The sequence below is a fragment of the Pomacea canaliculata genome, linkage group LG13 (genome assembly GCF_003073045.1).
Source record: "Pomacea canaliculata isolate SZHN2017 linkage group LG13, ASM307304v1, whole genome shotgun sequence".
In the NCBI taxonomy this organism is placed as follows: Eukaryota; Metazoa; Mollusca; class Gastropoda; order Architaenioglossa; family Ampullariidae; genus Pomacea; species Pomacea canaliculata.
Window position 1 is genome coordinate 657,441 of NC_037602.1, and position 17,767 is coordinate 675,207.

The 17,767-nt window shown below is 45.8% G+C and overlaps 1 protein-coding gene, 1 long non-coding RNA gene and 1 other non-coding gene across 3 annotated transcripts; 2 read left to right on the forward strand and 1 right to left on the reverse strand.

Moving 5' to 3' along the window:
• The first annotated feature begins 22 nt into the window (after positions 1-22).
• LOC112553692 lies at positions 23-5,624 on the forward strand. Its single transcript, XR_003097096.1, has 2 exons — positions 23-2,475; positions 3,003-5,624. It is a non-coding gene; the product is annotated as an uncharacterized LOC112553692 (long non-coding RNA).
• On the forward strand, positions 312-475 carry LOC112554741. The gene has a single exon (XR_003097306.1). It is a non-coding gene; the product is annotated as a U1 spliceosomal RNA (small nuclear RNA).
• Positions 5,625-7,043: 1,419 nt separating the features above from the next.
• LOC112553680 (cartilage matrix protein-like) lies at positions 7,044-12,647 on the reverse strand. The gene is made up of 7 exons (XM_025221063.1): positions 11,743-12,647; positions 11,408-11,435; positions 10,873-10,953; positions 10,279-10,544; positions 9,777-10,080; positions 8,935-9,537; positions 7,044-8,683 (listed from the first exon to the last, which is right to left on the reverse strand). The coding sequence occupies exons 1-7, from the start codon at positions 11,800-11,802 to the stop codon at positions 8,676-8,678; spliced, it is 1,350 nt and encodes a 449-aa protein (XP_025076848.1). The 5' UTR covers positions 11,803-12,647; the 3' UTR covers positions 7,044-8,675.
• Positions 12,648-17,767: the final 5,120 nt, after the last annotated feature.

Consider the following 17,767-nt stretch of genomic DNA (forward strand, 5'->3'; position numbering starts at 1 on the left):
GCAGCAAGTTCACGACTTGAACACGTTTGTCGGCAGCTCAGAATGTTTGTTGACAGAATGTTTGTTGACAGAATGTTTGTTGACAGAAAGTTTGTTGACAGAATGTTTGTTGACAGAATGTTTGTTGACAGAATGTTTGTTCGCTGTGGCGTGGCGATCAGAGGGAAATCGTTGCAATTTGTTTTCAAAAGAAGTTTGCACTAAGTGAGATTGAAAACTAGTGAAAAAGGCTTTAGATTGAAGGCGGCCCGATCACCGCTAAATAGCCCACAAATAGTTTGGGGTGGGTAGGTGCTTGCCATTTGTGAGTCATACTTACCTGGCACTGGAGGTACCTTGATCACCTTGGAGGTCCTTTCAGGGCGAGGCCTGTCCATTGCACTAGGGGCGGGTTGACCCCTGCGATCACCGCAAATGTAGGTGACTCGAGTGCGTACTCTATTCGTAAGGGGGACTACGTTCCCGCTATACCTGTTAAAAAATACAAAGCAAAACCCCCAAACCCTAAAGCAACTCTTGGAGACTTTCAACCGAGGATCCTTAGTGGTGTCACGTTCCATTTCTTATCATCGTTTTCACCCATTAGTTTGAAACCTATGATATTTATTCTTGGAATCTTGCCTAACTTATCGTCTGTGCTGTGCTGGCCTATTCACAATTCACTACACGTACCCGCACTCACTTTCTTCGTGCAACACCACAATCTAACCAGTACACGTAAACATGTATATAGTCGTCTGCCGAGCTGAGCCTAGAGCGGATCATCAGCATTTATAATAAAAACGGACTGCAATAATAGTTGGAAAAGTTGCCTTGTCCACAGTTTTTAATACAGCAGGCAGAAGATGATTTCAGACAAAATGGTGAAAGGACCGTTTGCCGTTTGAGGGTGGAAGGAAGACTGTCTGTCGTTCCCTGAGCGAGCCTAAGCAGAAAGAGGAGAAATCTGGCAAGATGGTTACACCACTTGGTAGCGACGCCACATAGCAAGCTTGGTTTAGCGTGGGACGAGTGAGAGGAGATGGGCAAGCGAAGAGCTGCAGCGTTGTAGTGGCACTCGCTCGCACTCACGCACATAATGAGTCTTGTACAGAAGGTTCAAGCAACAACCAGGAATTGAAAGAGACGGCTGAAGCCTGAAGGGACGGCTGACCGTCCGTTAGGAGTTAGATAAGTTTAGGTCGGCGGGGGTCTAGTAGCGGGAAGCTACTGCTACACCTTAGTTGTGGTCACAACAGCATGAAGCTCCACCCCTCCCCCCTATTTCACCCTTGGGCGTCACTTGCGGGTGCGTCCCCTAGGTCCTAGGACGCCCCATGTAGGAGAAAGGCTACAGAGAGAAATAGGCGGTAGGCGCCGCGGGGCGTCCAGCCGTGAGATGCCTGTTTGTTGTCCCTGCGGCCGGTAGGCAACCGGATTGTCAGGATCTCGTAATACCCTCGTGAAATGGCCAACCAGCGAGCGAGCCAGTGGCGGTCCACATTCCTCCTAGTCGGCTATCTATATAATCAGATCCGTTCATCTCATCTACGGTTTGGGGCGTTTTGGTTACAATTTGTAGCTACTTTGGTGTTTGAAGCTCTATTGTTATAATAATGAGTAGGGAGAGCCATGGAGAAGACTCAAGGAAAATTGAACGGTTTTGTTAATGTTACAGGTGCTGGGGCAGTATGAATAGCAGTTGTGTGTTTACACAGTCGGTACATTTCAGTGGGATTTTCGGTTGGTTCGTCTGACTCGCTTGTTAAAGTTTGAAGAGCTTTTTTAAATAGGAGAACTCGTTTGGATGGAGTACTACTATCAGCAGACTGGGCGAGGTCTGCAGAACATGAAGGAAGAGGGGGAAGATGCCCGTGCTGCTGCTGCTTCCGATGATGATGATGTTGATGTGAAGGAAGTGGCTGAAAGAATCAGAGATGAGGGCTATGATGAAGGACATGTTGAGGACCTGACCATTGCTTCGGCAGAGGAGGGATCATACCTGTCTGTCCACCTGTTCCTAGACCAAAGCCAGCCATCTCTGCCCCTCCCAGTCTTCCACTTGAGGACCCTCATTCTTCTTTATCTCTCCCAGACACAGCACCATCCACATTGGAGCAGCATGCTGGTGTAAGTTATTTTTTAAAATGGATGGAGATTTGTAGTAGAAAAGTGAAAATGCCTGCTTCCAGCCTACATCGCTTGTTGTATTACCTTTGCATTGCTTTAACTATTGTCATAGGAATGTTTTGGTCCAGACAGTATTCAAGGGAATGACAAGGTACACAAGCTCTTCGTATACTTTTTCTCCATATGCAATTAGTAATGCTTCTTTCGAACCAGCTAGTAGTTTTGATTTTTCTCACTGTGGAATGACCTGACTGTTTTTGACAAGAGGCTGAGAGCATTTGCGCCACGACATCAGGCATCATCAAAAGGGCGATTCAAGGCTGCCAAGAAAAGCTGCTTGACACCTGGGGTTGAGGTTACACAAAGGTACAATAACTTTTTTACTGTGTGTGAGGTTTTTTGTGACACTATTAGAATAGGTCTGTAGTTAGCTTACCCCTAACCCTTTTGCGGAAAGAAGAAAAATCAGATATGTGATCAACATAAAGATTACTTGAACTGCTAGCTAATGTGATGCTTCGTTGGGGAGAATGTTGGGCCTGCTGAATGGCCGAGTTACAATCGCTAAATGGAGGTAGGTGTATGGAAAGTTTGTCGCTTACGCCCAACGAATGCTGTGGAGGGAGGAAAAAGAGTTCGGAGGTGGACCCTCGTTCAGCGGGCAGATCGGGACATACGAGACTTCGTTCTGGAGAATCTGATGGTTATGCACGATACCAGCATGCGACTTTTGGGAAGTTTTAACATTTCAGCACATACATAGCAGGATTATAGCAGTGATCAAGCAAAAAACTAATAATAGAAAATGTTGCATGTCTGTGTGGTGATTTCTTGTAATGAGATTTCTGTTACATAATTTTTACAAATGATTTCTTCCGCCTTACATCTTCCAGGTATAATGCTCGGTCAAAGAAAGGTGAACAGCAAGTTCTGGAAGATGGTGTCGGGGCTCCACTGCCTTATCCAACTTCTACAGAGTCTTTGCCTCCAGTTGTTGTGAGATCACAAGCCCTGACGATGGGAGATGCTCCACAGCATGACTCTGAACTGAAAAAGAACACAGCAGTCACTGCTACAGTAAGGTCTTGATTGAAGCAAGTGCCTGATGCCTTGTTGTCTCAAGCGCGTATGGTCAGGTCTATCTTCCAAATGCTCTTGCTAAAGTAGAACCTGTGCAGGATTCTTCACCTGTGCCCTATTCCACCTTCTGGTACAGAAAAAAGCACATGCAGGAGGATGGAATGGAGATGCAGCTTAAAAAGAGAAAGCTGGGCACCACTTGTGACCAGGAATGACTTTCTGAAACACAAGAGACTTTTATGGTCAGTGGTGGTGCCAAGCCAAGTCTACACAGACTGCAGAAGAATGGATTTCTGACCAGTGAGCAAGGAGACCTCCCAACAAACCTCATTCTCATCCACCACCACCACAGTCCGCTATCCCTTTCTTTGTATCCTTCAACCCGTCCTCTTCTTTCTAAATCCCCCAGTTGACCCCAAAAGGATAATCCATCCCATCCCAGCAACCATCCGTCAAAAACCTCTCAGATTTCACGCACACCTGTCGCAGGTCAACTTCAAAAATGAAGTGTAAAGTTCGCCAACAATTACATACACACAACTTAACTGAATTCTCCACTTGGGGACAGACATTATGCACTGAATGACACTGTCTCTGGGGACGAGCGACCACACTCGTGTATCAGACGCTGCCTCTTGGGGTCAGACGTTGTCTTCCTGGGCCACATGCTCCAGGATACCAATAAACTAAACAAATCACAAAACAACACAAAAACTCTTCATGGCATCATGGGTGTTGTGGGGGAGGGAATCGTGACATTAATGAAGCGACGGAGTTACGTGCCCTTCCCACGGGTGATCACAGTCTCATCACAAACGTGGTTGTGTACACGAGGATGAGGATGGTCTGACGACTGAGGCGTGACGTCTGACTGTAAGTTGTGTACGTCACCTTCAGCCACATCGTGCAAGTGTCGTCACGTGAGGGTTAGCATCCCCTATGCTGACGCATTTGGGCGTGTGTAACACGTCATCTACAGTTCTACCATCACGTGCTGTGACGTAGATAGAACAAGTCTGTCCTGTTCAAACGCTTTGTAGAGAATACAACACATCAGCGCGGAAGATTCTTGTCAACATAATGGCAATGTTGACATGTCAACACAGTGCTACTACAGCTGACAACAACATTAAAACATGACCGTTATTATTGCAAGTGCACAGGTTTGCTTGTGACAAGTTTTTCTTTGTTTTTCTCAGGGAAAGAATGAATGGAGGATGGATAAATTTCTTCCATGAATGGCTGCTCGCTGCACTATTTTCGATTCGTTAAGAAATAGAATTGTGTAATGCTTACATACTTATAAAAATAATTGCTTTTCACAAATGAGCCATTTCACACACAGCTACACTGTCATTTTAAAGATTTATTCACAAAATTACTTTTGGTAGTGCTTAGTCACGACCACGACTGACTTCGATGCATAAAAGATTCCATAAACTTCACAAGAAAAAAACTGGTTTCATTCATCAACTCACAGCACACGTGCTATCCCGACATTCTTGGTGGGTAACGGATGTCGTCTGCACAAAATTCCTTCAGAAATAGTTTGCGCTATTCCAAAGTTCAAAAACATGGGACTCAACAGTTCCAGTATTTTTTCAATGCATTTAACTAGAGGTTAAAAATACTTACAAGATCTTATTCAACTTCTGAATGTAACAGCGAGGTTTGGATCAGCCACTGAAACAAACAATTAAAAAAAACAACCCGAATTAATAATGTCTTGCAAATCACCACACCTCAAAATACATCTCCGGTGTTATTTGTTCTCCACATATCTGAGGTAGTCAGGAAAAAATGCTCATGGCTAAATCTGTAATATTGTTGGTAAAATTACCTCTTTATTGGTTTTTGTGATCTTTGACATCTGAAGAGACTTCACGAGGGTCACCAAAGGTGTAAAGTAGGATTCTGCTCATGTCATTGTCCATTCCTACCCTACACAGCAGTTATCTCCCTTGTATTCGACTTTTCCTCTTGTGAGCTCCATTATCATTATCCTTTGATATCTCTCTCACACACACACAGACACAAGAGCAGACATCAAACACGACCACACACACACATGCAAGCGTCCACACGTGTATAAAGGCATAACAACAGACTGATGCGTGCACCCACAGACGTCTCCATGGCACCGTCAGCTCTGGATGCACAAGACTGGCATTCTGGTCACGTGAGCTGTGCTACGGAGGCGTAGAAACGAGGCAGGAAAACAAAGTTGTTTGCCAACGGTCTAGTTTCGCAACGACGATAAAAAAGAAAATTTGTTGGAGGAGGTGATGGTGGAGGAATGGAAGATAACTGAGACTATGTACTAGGGTGGTGGCTGCAGTGATGTATTGATGTAGTGATGCACAAGTAGTTGTTATACTGTGCAATACGTGCTGAATTAAAATGAAAATAAAAAGGAAGAAGTGAATGAATTGATATTTGCATAATTTTGTTGTTATTGCATATTCATTATCTGAGGACAACGAAACGTGTTCCTCTCCTGTTGTAAATGTTGTGTACCTTTATTCTTATTGCTACACATATATGTACCTTTACTTTATTGCTACACATACCTGTGCTGTTAGTCTACACTATCTGTAGAGCTTTGCGGGCCGCCCATCACCCTTCACACTTAACACATCACTAAACACGTCAGTTATGTGGAGACTTGTTTTTTCCGATGAAAAATTCAGAATGTAAAGTAACCAACACGACTCATGAAGTAACCACCCTGTGTGTTGACTACATTGTACGCAAATGGACAAAGTGGAGAAAAACAGTTTTTTTGCAACCGTCACCTTGAAAGAAAGGAGTCAACACCGAGCAGCGAGAATTTCTGACAGACTCTTGTGGTTCTGTTTTCTTTCCTTCCTCAATGTCTCACCACAGAGCCACAAGGTTTACCACACACATCTGTATATGTGAGTGTGTGTATGTGTGTGTGTACATGGAATGCATGGCGCAGTTGTTGTGCTGAGTGACGTATCCCCCCACAGCACCTGTTGTTTCTCATTCTGTCTGGCATCTCCTATGACAAGGGCAGACAACGCTTGCTGGCTTATTACAAGGAGAAAGTAGAGTACAATGCTGTAAGTCGACTTCTTGTTGTTGACGATGATGATGGATGTGGTGGTGGAGGTATACAGCTAAAGTCGATGTCGCAGAGAAGAGCACAGGTGAGGGGACAGGGCAGGACATTGTCAACAGTCTTGACCCTCCGTGTGTCGGGGGTAAAAAGCGAAAGCACAACAAGAGGTCAAGGTGGTGAGTTCACGATGTACGTGATTAACATGTCCGCTGCTGTCTGAGGTCTTCACAAGGTGAATGTATCTCTGGACAATCCGATGTCATTGGTGTTGACCTCACGGTCATCTTTGGAGGTTAGTGTCAAGAGAAAGGGAGCAGTCACCTCGGTATGGGGGAAATAATACTTTGCTCTCAGCTTTAGAAAATCGCTTAAAAAACAAACCAACCTTGCACCCCACGTGTCCCGTTAAATGTCTACTGATACTGTCCGTGGTGGGGGGGGGGGGGGGGAATTGGTGTTTTTACGCCGTCTCAGCAGCTAAGGCTATATTACGGCAGGCAGCCAGCCCTGTAAACAGATGCCACGTGCAGAGAAAGATCAGCGTGCCCGAGACGAGAAATGAACTCAGGGCAGCCAACCTTCACTGTATTGGTGACAGGCGCTAACAGCGCTAACCGTTGCGCCACCGGACCGCTCTACTGTCCGTGGTGTCTGTAAGTGTGTGTGTGAGAGTGTGAGAGAGAAGTGCTTCCCTGTGTCTTTCTGTGTTTATCTACACTTTTTCTCGCTCTCCCTCTCTCAGTTAACATCAAAGCACAACACCCTAGCCTTATACACAAATGTATTTATTACAAGACAATATCACGGGTTCATTTGCCAACAGGAATAACATGGCCTGTCGTCAACCTGCAGTCGGTCCAGTCATGCTGCACGTGTGGGTGTAGGAAAGTACAAATACTGTCAATGGAATGTGGCGGTTATCTGACGGTTACACTTCACTGGACCATTGGTCGTGCAGGACTGGACACTGCAGGGCTTGCTTGGTCTTCATCAACACATTACAAACACATGGCTTACACCTGACTAGAACATAGTCCCGGGTGTGTAGTAATGTTACTCCAGTTTGTACAACAATATCTCAGTATAAAAGCAGATCATGATAAGTAATAATCTCTCTTGTTAACGTCTTAATAAAGCACCTCACTCATAATAATAATACGTCAGGCTCTCTATCTCTTTCTTTCACTCTCTATCTTTTTTCTGTCTTTCTCTCACTCAGCGTAAAGGTCGAAAAGTCTCAACATCAGCGACACACAGACACGGCAGTCTCTCTCTCTCTGTCTCTCAAGGTGAAGGTCGTCTCCTAACATGTTTCGGTCGTTGCGGAGGATATGATAGAGACCCTACCCTCTGTTATCGGTGCCATGATTTCTGTGAGGGTGAGGGTTTCTTTTCCTCTCACTCCTTTACCTTTTGCCGAACTTCCATCGAATCAGATACACATTCCCGGTAGCAAGATCAACGTGGTGGGAGGGGGAGATTTTCTTTGCACTATACGGGTAACGAACGGGCGTGCCTGTAAGGACTCGGCTTTCCGTTCCCTCTCTCCTAGTCCCTCTCTCTCTCCTAGTCCCTCTCTCACCACACAGACAGGGCTGCACACATCGCACATACAAATGTGAGTAAGTGATAGAGGACTACCGCTACCAGTGCTTCAAGAGCAACAACAAGCTTGTAGCAGAGATGCTAGAGAGTCTAAAGACATCAAACCAGAATGGTTCAGGTAGCAGGACAGCAGCTTCCACAACTGAGTTCAACTGACAGTGTTATGGCAGTTCAACTGACAGTGTTATGGCAACTCAACTGACAGTGTTATGGCAGCTGAACTGACAGTGCTATAGCAGCTCAACTGACAGTGTTATGGCAACTGACAGTGGCAAGAGTGGCAACCAGCTTGATGACCAAAAGGAGTCAAAGGTGGAAATTCTGCGGTTAATACGATTAACACATTGTTTATAAAGCATCATGTGTGAACTGTGTCACATTATAAAAGTAATAAATACTAAAACCTCAGCTCGTACACAAAACTCTGTCTCTGTCTCGCTGTCTCTCTCTCAATCTCTCTCTCACACACACATACCAGTCACACATGGCCGGAATAAATGCAGTAACGTGTTCACAGACTAGGCTGCCCTTGTGTGCTGGGTTATCTCCTCCAAATCGATCTTACACTGTCAGGTGATAGGAGGCGTCACTCTCCACCTCATATGATCTCACGTGACCGGCACGTGATGTCGTCGTCAAAGAATCATTCCACACTGGTCCTGCAGAGCGTTGTACGATGGACGGAAATAGTCTAAAATCCTATGTTGGCATTCACATCACATGTCACCCCCTGCTTCTTTTCATCACAGTCTGGCTGTACATCACAACATTTCATGTCGATATTATTCTGTCCACGCTACAACCCTGTAATTGTCAAAATAAAATATATACATAAATAAAGTGCATTAAAAAGACCGGACGACACCTATCGAATATCAGTATTATTAGCAAATTATATTAGTACCACATCACCAAGCATTGAAATTGGTAAAAAAAATCCTCATCAATCCACAAAACAGCCGCTCTTGTCAATGGTCAGAGAATGGCCGATTGATCAAAGGCGTTTGACGCCAAGCAACCTTGTTAAGTACAGCGAGTAAGTGCACAAGACCAACCTCTGCAAAGAGTCGTCAGGACCTGGCTCAGCACAGACTGGGACTCAAGGTCGTCGTAGCTGTCCACGTAGATCACGTGGTCGGATCCGTTGGCCACGTGCAAGAGAGGGGCGGTGGGCTTAGTGAGGTTGCCGACCACGACGACGTAGGTGTCGAGCTTGTGGCGCTTGTTGGCTCGCGCTTCCTCCAGCGCGTGTGATGTCATCTCCACCGAGTCATCGACGAAGACCACCACCACCTTCTGCACCTCCTCGTCCTCCACTTCCTCCTCCCCGCGCACGCGATGACCCAGCGTCTTGCGCGCCCTCTTTAGCAAGGTTCCTAGATCGGGGAAGACAACTTTGCCCAGGCGCTGTTCCAGGTGCTGGATTGTGTCCACTTTGCTGCTGAGGGCCTTGCGAGGGATGGGGTCCTTGCTGGTCAAGATGGCGGCCTTGATGTCTGAGTCGGGATCCATTTCCGACAGCATGGACTGGATGAAGTCGAGAAGGCGTTGTGTCTTGGGGCTGCCCAGACCAAGGTGCTCCACCACAAAGGCGACATCTGTCGGACGACGGCTTGCGCACATGGCATCCTTGGTTTTGATAGGGGGCAGGACTTGGTCTGTGGAGACACCGCGAGAGACGAGTGAAACAATGATCAGCTAACAGGGCATTTGACCAACTTCATTTCAGCTTGAGGTCGAGTGTTTACAATCTCCTTCACCATTTATCGAAAACAAAACACTAAATCATTCACAAAGCTTCTCAGAGCAAGTCACATTATTAACTAGAAGTAAGACAGATTTCTATTTAATGTTCCCGAAAGGTCAGGGTTCATTTTAGACGATGTTTATTACTTACAATTACACAGCTCCACGTGCAGCAGGTCTATCAAAGACTCGACGATGTTGTAGTCGCTGGTGTCGTAAACAAATTTGTCTGCCGGCTGCGAGGCGAGGCGCATGAGTTCTGTCTTGTCGACCTTCTGATCAGCCGAGGTCGACACCGCGTACAGGTACACTCCCTGACCCCGCAGCAGCTCCGCTTCCGCCGCAGCCTCTTTGGCGTTCAGGGAGTTTCCGTTTGTCATCATGATCACCGCGTGGGCCACTTCCTTCCTGGCCGTGTCTGGTGCGAAGGCTTTCAGCCGGAGATACCTTAGCGCCTACACAAATGAAAGAAGGTTAGTAAGTAATTTTGGTGCATGTAGCATGCACTATAACGGTCTCTAGTTCTGCCACCAAGAAGATTACAATTACACACACAGAAGCACTCGCGTTCGCAGGTAACTGCAGGTGTACGTAATCCCTGCACCATTCATTCGGGTAACAACACGTGTGACGGCCAGGTGCTGGCAATTTACCTGCGCGATATCAGGGAGCCCTCCGACACGTGGTGTGCTGTGCACGGCCTGCTGCAGGTCGGCCATCTTGTCCTTGCGGCCCAGGCGAGCGGTGACCTCTGGCCTGTGGCCGACAGAAATGATGCCCACACGCACGGCTGTCTTGGACAGCGGGAACAGCGCCGCCAGGGAGGCCAGGAACTGCTGCTGCTGCTGCACCGCCGCGTCGGACGTGCCGCTTGCTGTGTCCAGCACGAAGTACACGTCAGCAGGCTTGGCACGACATCCTGTGACATGACAGAGTGGGTTGGGGGCGGGGTTAGTGGCCTCTTCCTCTCTCGCCATTATCTTGTGTTTGCTCGTTTGCTTGCTCGTGAATATGTCTTTGTAATAATTGAATAATAATAACCAGCAACAGAAGAGAGAAGTTTTAAGTCGTGCAGATTTCTTGTGCCAGTCGCTGTCATCATAATCACTTTAGACGTCCGTCATTGTTCACATGATGATGAGGAGAAGGAGATGGAGGAAGATTTGTTATGACAGTAGCCGTGAGTGACTCTACACCAGCAGGTGATGGGCGACATATCAGCCACTCACAGGGAGGCGGGCACTCACCTCTAGGCACGCCATTCCACGTGTCCACCATGATGTCATCAGCCCACGCGTCCGACTGCATCTCAGTTTCGCCTTCCCGGCCTGTCCGAGAAAGAACGAGATCGTTGAAAGTGGTGACACCCCTCACTGACATTCTGAGAAAACCTCAATATTGAAAATAAACATTCTAGAAAGAGGAGACAGTTGTCGATGGCTATAGAGTTACACCACTGAGCAATCAATCAGCGACTTGTTTATTTTTAGCAGCTAACTACCCGTAAGTGAAGAAAACAGACACGCTGTCACATGGACATGTGCCGATCAACACTAAAACCCTCAGTAGTGGCTGTAACAAATTAGCGGTCTGTGTTCACATCTCTCAAATAAGAACAATATATAGCATTCAGAATCATGTACACAACGCACTGTTCACTTTCCACACATGAAGATGTTCACAGTCATGCACGCCATGTCATCTACAGCGTTAATGTGTTCACAGTCGTTTACAGATCATTCATTCACAGCAGCATGCGTTGACATGATTAAGTTCACTTACTTAGTGTAAATGCCCAGCTAGCATGGAGCTGAAAATAAGAAAGAGAGAAAACATTAGAGGAAGGAAGACTGCTGCCTGCAGTGGTACCTGTGTTAACATCCTCACAATACAGTAGAGAAAGACCCATGTACATGAATTGGACATTAGAGACAGGTGTTCTCGACACAAGAGGTGTTACACGCTAACTTGTTAAACTGTTGCTGCAGTGACAGGGAGTCAATGGCTATCTAGCATCATGCTACTTATTTTTTCAGGATAACTGTTTAAATACTTTTGACAGAAAGTTAACCGAAACTGAAAACAATAGAAAAAAATGCGAGTCGTTAAATATTTACCTGGACAAGGACGATGAAGCTGACTGTCAGCAGACAGAAGATGCTTGTGCTTTTTTCCATGGCTAACTGTGGAGTCGAACCAGCGATGCAAGAGTTTGTAGGATGGATTCACGTGCAGTGTCGGTGTCAACGATGCGTTAGCGTCAGGAGCCGAGTCGTCACAGTTGTCACAGAAAGATGGATTCTCCTCTTTTCACCTCGAAAACATGCAAAACACACTTCCCGTGCTTGAGTTGGTCAACTGGTTTCAAACCTTGCAGTGTAGATAGGATTTCGTTCTGGTAGAATCTCCGCTGCACTGACGAGTGAAAGCCTTTTATACATCCCTCACTCACTCGGCAGGCGTTGTGGGCCACACAGGGGAGTGCACGGGTGTTCGCAAGCTTCTGAGGAATGCCATTTACTTGCATGTGCAACTCGCCCGCCGTTGTAAGGGATGCCCAAATATGGAAGAAAGGTTTCCTCCTGATATCGCGCTGAGCTTTGAGTGATGTTGAAGTAGCCAATGGCTGCAGCAGTGGGATGGTCGCTGCTGTAGTAGCGTGGGAACTGCGCCGTTCAAACGACGTAAATAAACGACAGCGTGATACGGCCAGGGCTAAATTTAGCATCAACCCCCAGTCTTTCCCCACTAGCAGAGGGGGCAACGGGGAGAAGGGGAAAGGGGCACTTTGGCGCCAAGTTTCCAAAGCGAAATGCTTCGAGAAAATTCCGGTAAAGCCCGTCATAGAGGTGACTAGCAGCCTGTAGATGTCTTGCCTTTATGATGCTAACAGTGAAGATTCTTTTGATTTCGCGATTCAAAAATGTCTTTGGGTGACCAGGAGGACACATCAACCACTGGGCATGTGCAAACGACACCGGAAGTGGGTCATACCTGGCACAAACATCGTGGCTAGCGGTGGAGAGATTCGTGATCTGTAGAAGTGGTGTGCATGCCACTGGAGTGTACATGTAAATACGTGGGGCAGTACCCACTGTCATGACAGTATAATGTATAAGTGTTTTAATAATTGTCATTATTTGCATGGGTGTGTATTTGTTTATATGCACGCCTGTTCGTGTGTATGTGTGCCTTTGCGTGTAAATGCACTCCCAAAAACTAGTGTTCGCTTTTTGTATGTCTCGATGTCTTTTTCGTTTCAATTTTTTTAAAACAATATGGACAATATGAAGTAAAACTATTTAATATCTTCTTTAATAAAATGATATATATTGAAAGAAAGAAACTAGAAATTCGAGGAGAATTGAGTCGAAAGTTTAGAAACTGAAGAAAATTCACTCGCCCGCCCATATATGAAAATGTTTTTTCCTGACAGCCTGGTGGTGCGAAGAGCTGTTAAACAATGTCTTTCGCACCCTTTCTTCTTTCTACCATGTTATCCCAGACATTCTGTCTTCTACCCGGTTATCACACGCTTAGAGTGGACAGCCACTTCCGCGATCACGTGACAAAGGCTACAGACAGCTCCTGCGCTAAGATGGACAGGTGTTGATGATCACATGTAACTTTAACATTGATTTGTATTTTCTTCTTTGCATCTTAAAACGAGAGTGAGGCTGAGTGAAATCTCTCGTGTGTCCTTTACCACATACTAAGTTCCCAAAGGGTCCATTTACCCTTCTGACTTTAACTAATAGTTCGTATAGTAAAGTGCAGTAAAAAGTGCTCACAGGGTCCCGTTACCTTTCATACATAGAAATAGTAGGTTTAGTTAAGTATGGTAACAAGGATACTTGAGAGATTGTAGGCATAGTTAAGTATAGTTACAAGGATACTAGAGAGATTGTAGGCACAGTAGAAGAACATAGACGAATAGCGACACAGTCTAACCCTGAACACCAACGTTAGACTGGAAACACACTCCCGTCCACTCACCAGATTCCTCACATGGCGAGACACTCAGGAATGCGAGATTTATAGACATATTAAATAAATAAAAAAACCACACACACACACAGTATTTATGACAGTTGGCAGGAATTCCTATCCTCTCCACCATTATAGAAGTGGAGTACATAAATAATAATTATAATTACCTCGTCATGTCCTTGTCACGAAGGTTCCGTTTAATGCACCCTCGCTTAAAGGTCAAAGGAAACATTTTGATTGTCTCTGGTAATGTTGCCAAGCCTTTTGTCTTTTTTCCAATTTTTTTACATTCCATTGACCAAAACTCTTAAGCGAAATTTTTTTTAATTGTAGGAAGTGCCGCATAGTATGCCAGGCATTTCCACACCTCACGTAGTGTTATCTTCGTCCTGACTTTATTTAAAAAATGTCTCGGATAAAGGGCGCAGCCGTCCACGAATAAATTTGATATAATCCTCGGCAATTTGAGGAATTTGCTCGCATCATTACAAGATCGTACATGCCATTCTTAAGTCCTTCCATCCATATTTTCCGCATTCTCACGAAAGTTTTTAGTGAAGTGACTGCAAAGTTACACGCATTGTTCACACATTGTTCACGTCACATTTTCACACATGTTCACATCACATTGTTCACATACATTCGCCTCACACTGTTCAGACAGGGTTTCGTCACAGTGTTGGTTGACTTTTTTCATCCACTGAGTGTTTATGTGTTTAGCTGCAATAAATTACTGCGTGTTGATGTGTATTTACAGTGGACCACCAGGCTTCCCACAGCCTTCAGTGTCACCTGGAGCCTGGACTACGAACAGACAAGGTATGTACATGTACCTGTATGTAACAAGTGACCTGCTGTGCCCACACAAGGCAAGATAAAGGCTGAGGTGGCTCAAGTGTCCAGAGGCTCGTAAAACCTGTTGCCGCATTTCAGTCGAGAATAAACCATTGTCTGGACTTCACACGGCGCACACCACGTGTGGGGTCAACTGGTGTTTTGTCACAAGGCAACAGGTCCTGTAAACAAGTGTCACATGTAGACAAAGCAGGCGCGTGCGAAGCATAAACAAGTTATTTAGTAAATTACACTAGCAATTTATAAACAGGTTATGTATTAAGAGGACACCACTATAAACAAATGATTTATAAAACTGCACCAGCCAGTTCTAGACAAGTTACACCAGGCACATCGCAACTCTCTCCTCCTCCCAGTAAAGATGGAATCTCGACTGGGCAAAGAGGGTACATTTTCCATTTCCTTCCTGGTCTTGTCTGCCATCTGCACACGAATGACCTCACAAAATGTATTAGAATGAATGCTCCCCCTTCTGTTAGACCTCCCAAGTGTTTGCTCTACCTGTATAATAGGTGTCACCTTACCCGTCTTAACAGATGAGTGGTCATGTACAGCAAATATTTTCTTTCATTACCTATGAACCGGTTCCCTACCAGTAAAAGAGCTTATGGCAGATGAGATTGCGATGTGTTGATGTCTTACCAGTAAAGAGCTTTTACACCAGTAGAAGAGTTTATTACCAATGTGAGATTGCGCTATGTCGATGTCATAGACGAGAACTGTTTTATTTTCTCCATCACAACTTTACAACTTTACAGTTTCGTGTCCTTTAGTTGATGACATTCCTGGGTATTTGCCAGAGCAGTCAGGTAACGATGAAACAATAGAGGCGCTCAGTGTTTTTCAGTTCAGGAGGATGATGCACACATGATGAGAGGTAAGATGAGGAAATGATGATTCGTGGTATTTCCGGTGACTCATTGTACAGTCGACAATACTGACCTCAGTACATTCGTACATCCATACACAGCGACAGCTGGTGTGTAAAGTGTTTTCTTTTCTGCTTCAAAAACTATGCGTGTGTATGTATGTGCGTGTCTGTGAGAACGCTTGCTTGCGTGAGATATCCCTATGGTCTGTGCATCTACATGTATCTGTATTTTAGCATTTGTAAAAACATGCCCGCACACATACACACACGTGTGCACACAAAGACACACACCTACGCACGAGCGCTCACATACAGAAACACATTTAAACACGCGTGCGTGTGTGTGTGCGCGCGCGAACATCTTTGTGGGGTGCATGAATGTGCACGTTAGTGAGTGCCACAAGGAGTGAGAATGTGAAGGAGAGAGAGAGAGGAAGAGAGTGCTGTAACCGACTCAGAAGTGAATGAAGTTTGACTCAGACCCGATGTCTGGAATGTCAGGCACTCTTGTGGGTTGCACGTTGCGCTCAGCAGCCCACAGGTTGAAGTGAGGTCACAGCGGAATGTTCCACATTAACACGAGGAACAGCACTCCTAAAAAACATCTGGCACCTTCCAGAGGATTTAAAATATTTATAAACAAACAGCCTGATGGCTAGGCGAGAGAACTAGTGAAGTAACTGGTGTAAAGAATGGACATAAGTATTTCCAAACGTCCTCAGACACCAGCTGATGGCGGCGACTCAGGTCATCAATTCTCAGGAAGGACCCGTCACCCAGGGAGACGAGTTCGTTCACTCATTATGCTTATCGTACATTTACTGTTCCCCCTCAGTTTACAGTAAAATACAAACACACATCGTGAACATAATATTGCAGTGGAAGGAACAGTACTCAAGAGCCGCAATCTGAAGGCAATGCCCGAGGAAAAATAATTCCTTTTCTACGAGGCCTAGGGTCAGAAGCAGGGATTAGTATTTCACACTCATTGCACTACTCGATTCTCTGCACACTCTTGTGTGTAACCACGATTTGCGGTTGCAACACAAACACTTTGAGATCAACAGTTTCACCACACACACTCACCGGCAGGCACACACACACACTCTCCGCTAGGGATTTGAGTTGCATGAATCAAGAGCAGGTCTCGCCATTTTGCGTTGGCGGCTCCGTCCCACCAGTAAAGGAGGAAATAAAAAGCTCTCCGCAAGCCCCTCAGTGAATCCCCCGGGGTAGTATTTCCGTGAACCGTCATCACAGACCTGCCCTCCATCGTTAATGACTTCCACATGTTGGCGGTGAGCATAAGCAGCCTGTCAGGAGTAGACAACTGCCAGCAGCCTCTCAGGCCACCACCGTGCGTCGGCCTGTCCTCGGGTACAACGCCAGCGACGGTCGTGCACACCCATACCCAGGACTCTATCATCCGTCCCTCACCCGTTCTGAATCCAGCAAGACCATTGAATATATAAGCATTTATCAAAGGGTTGGAAAAGTAAACTTTGCTTCACGTCCGGAAATCCTTCAACCCGCACACATCATCGACGCGATACTGGACGACAGACGTAAAAACAGTTATGTTGTGCAAAGCCCTGGTGTTTACCTCAGTGGTAGCATGTAATACCAGCTGCTATATATTACTTCGTGCTTTTTTATTTTTGTTTTGAGAGAATAACGTGCTGATCATGTTTTCTGGCCTGTTGACGTGAACGTGCTCTGAATAGACAACAGAGGCGAGGACTGTCTTCAGTCTGATGGTTGCCCCCATTTCAATGTTAAGGTCTTGTCTGAATGTTCGACTTCAAAATAATTCTACATTATGGTATGGAATAGATATAATGTGTAATTGCTAAACCAATTTACATGCAATGTCCGTAAAGCATCCTGTCAGGTTTGCTGTGGTGTAGCGGCGTCAGTCGCTGAAGGATTCGCACTGACACCAACACTAACCTCTGAATACTTGTTACTGAACGTAGCCTTTATAAACTGATTTCCTACACCCCTCACCCATCCTTCGCACTGGCGTAGAAACCAAGGGTGGGGCGGTAAGGCAGCCGCCCACTCAAAAAGGATACTAAGGAAACAAGGAAACAAGAATGTGAACGTCGTTCACTGTCGGCATGAAGTTTGTTCCCCCTCCTCTCCCAAAAACAAGTCGAGCATCTTCCTACGCCCGTTGGCTGGTTCAAATGAGAACCGAACATTTCCAAAACATTAGATTCCGTTTATCCTCGGAGTGGTTAGTACATCAGTCACTTGAGAGCAGTCAGAGGCTGGACATTACAGGTCAAAGGGGAGAAGACAGCTCGTGAAGTGTAAGCAAACATTGCGTCGTTGCGCACTGCTGGTGACGGTCAGACAACAGCCACTTCCCCTTTCCCGCCTCCAGGACAACCAACAAGTGTTCTACCCAGGACTGAGCCCAG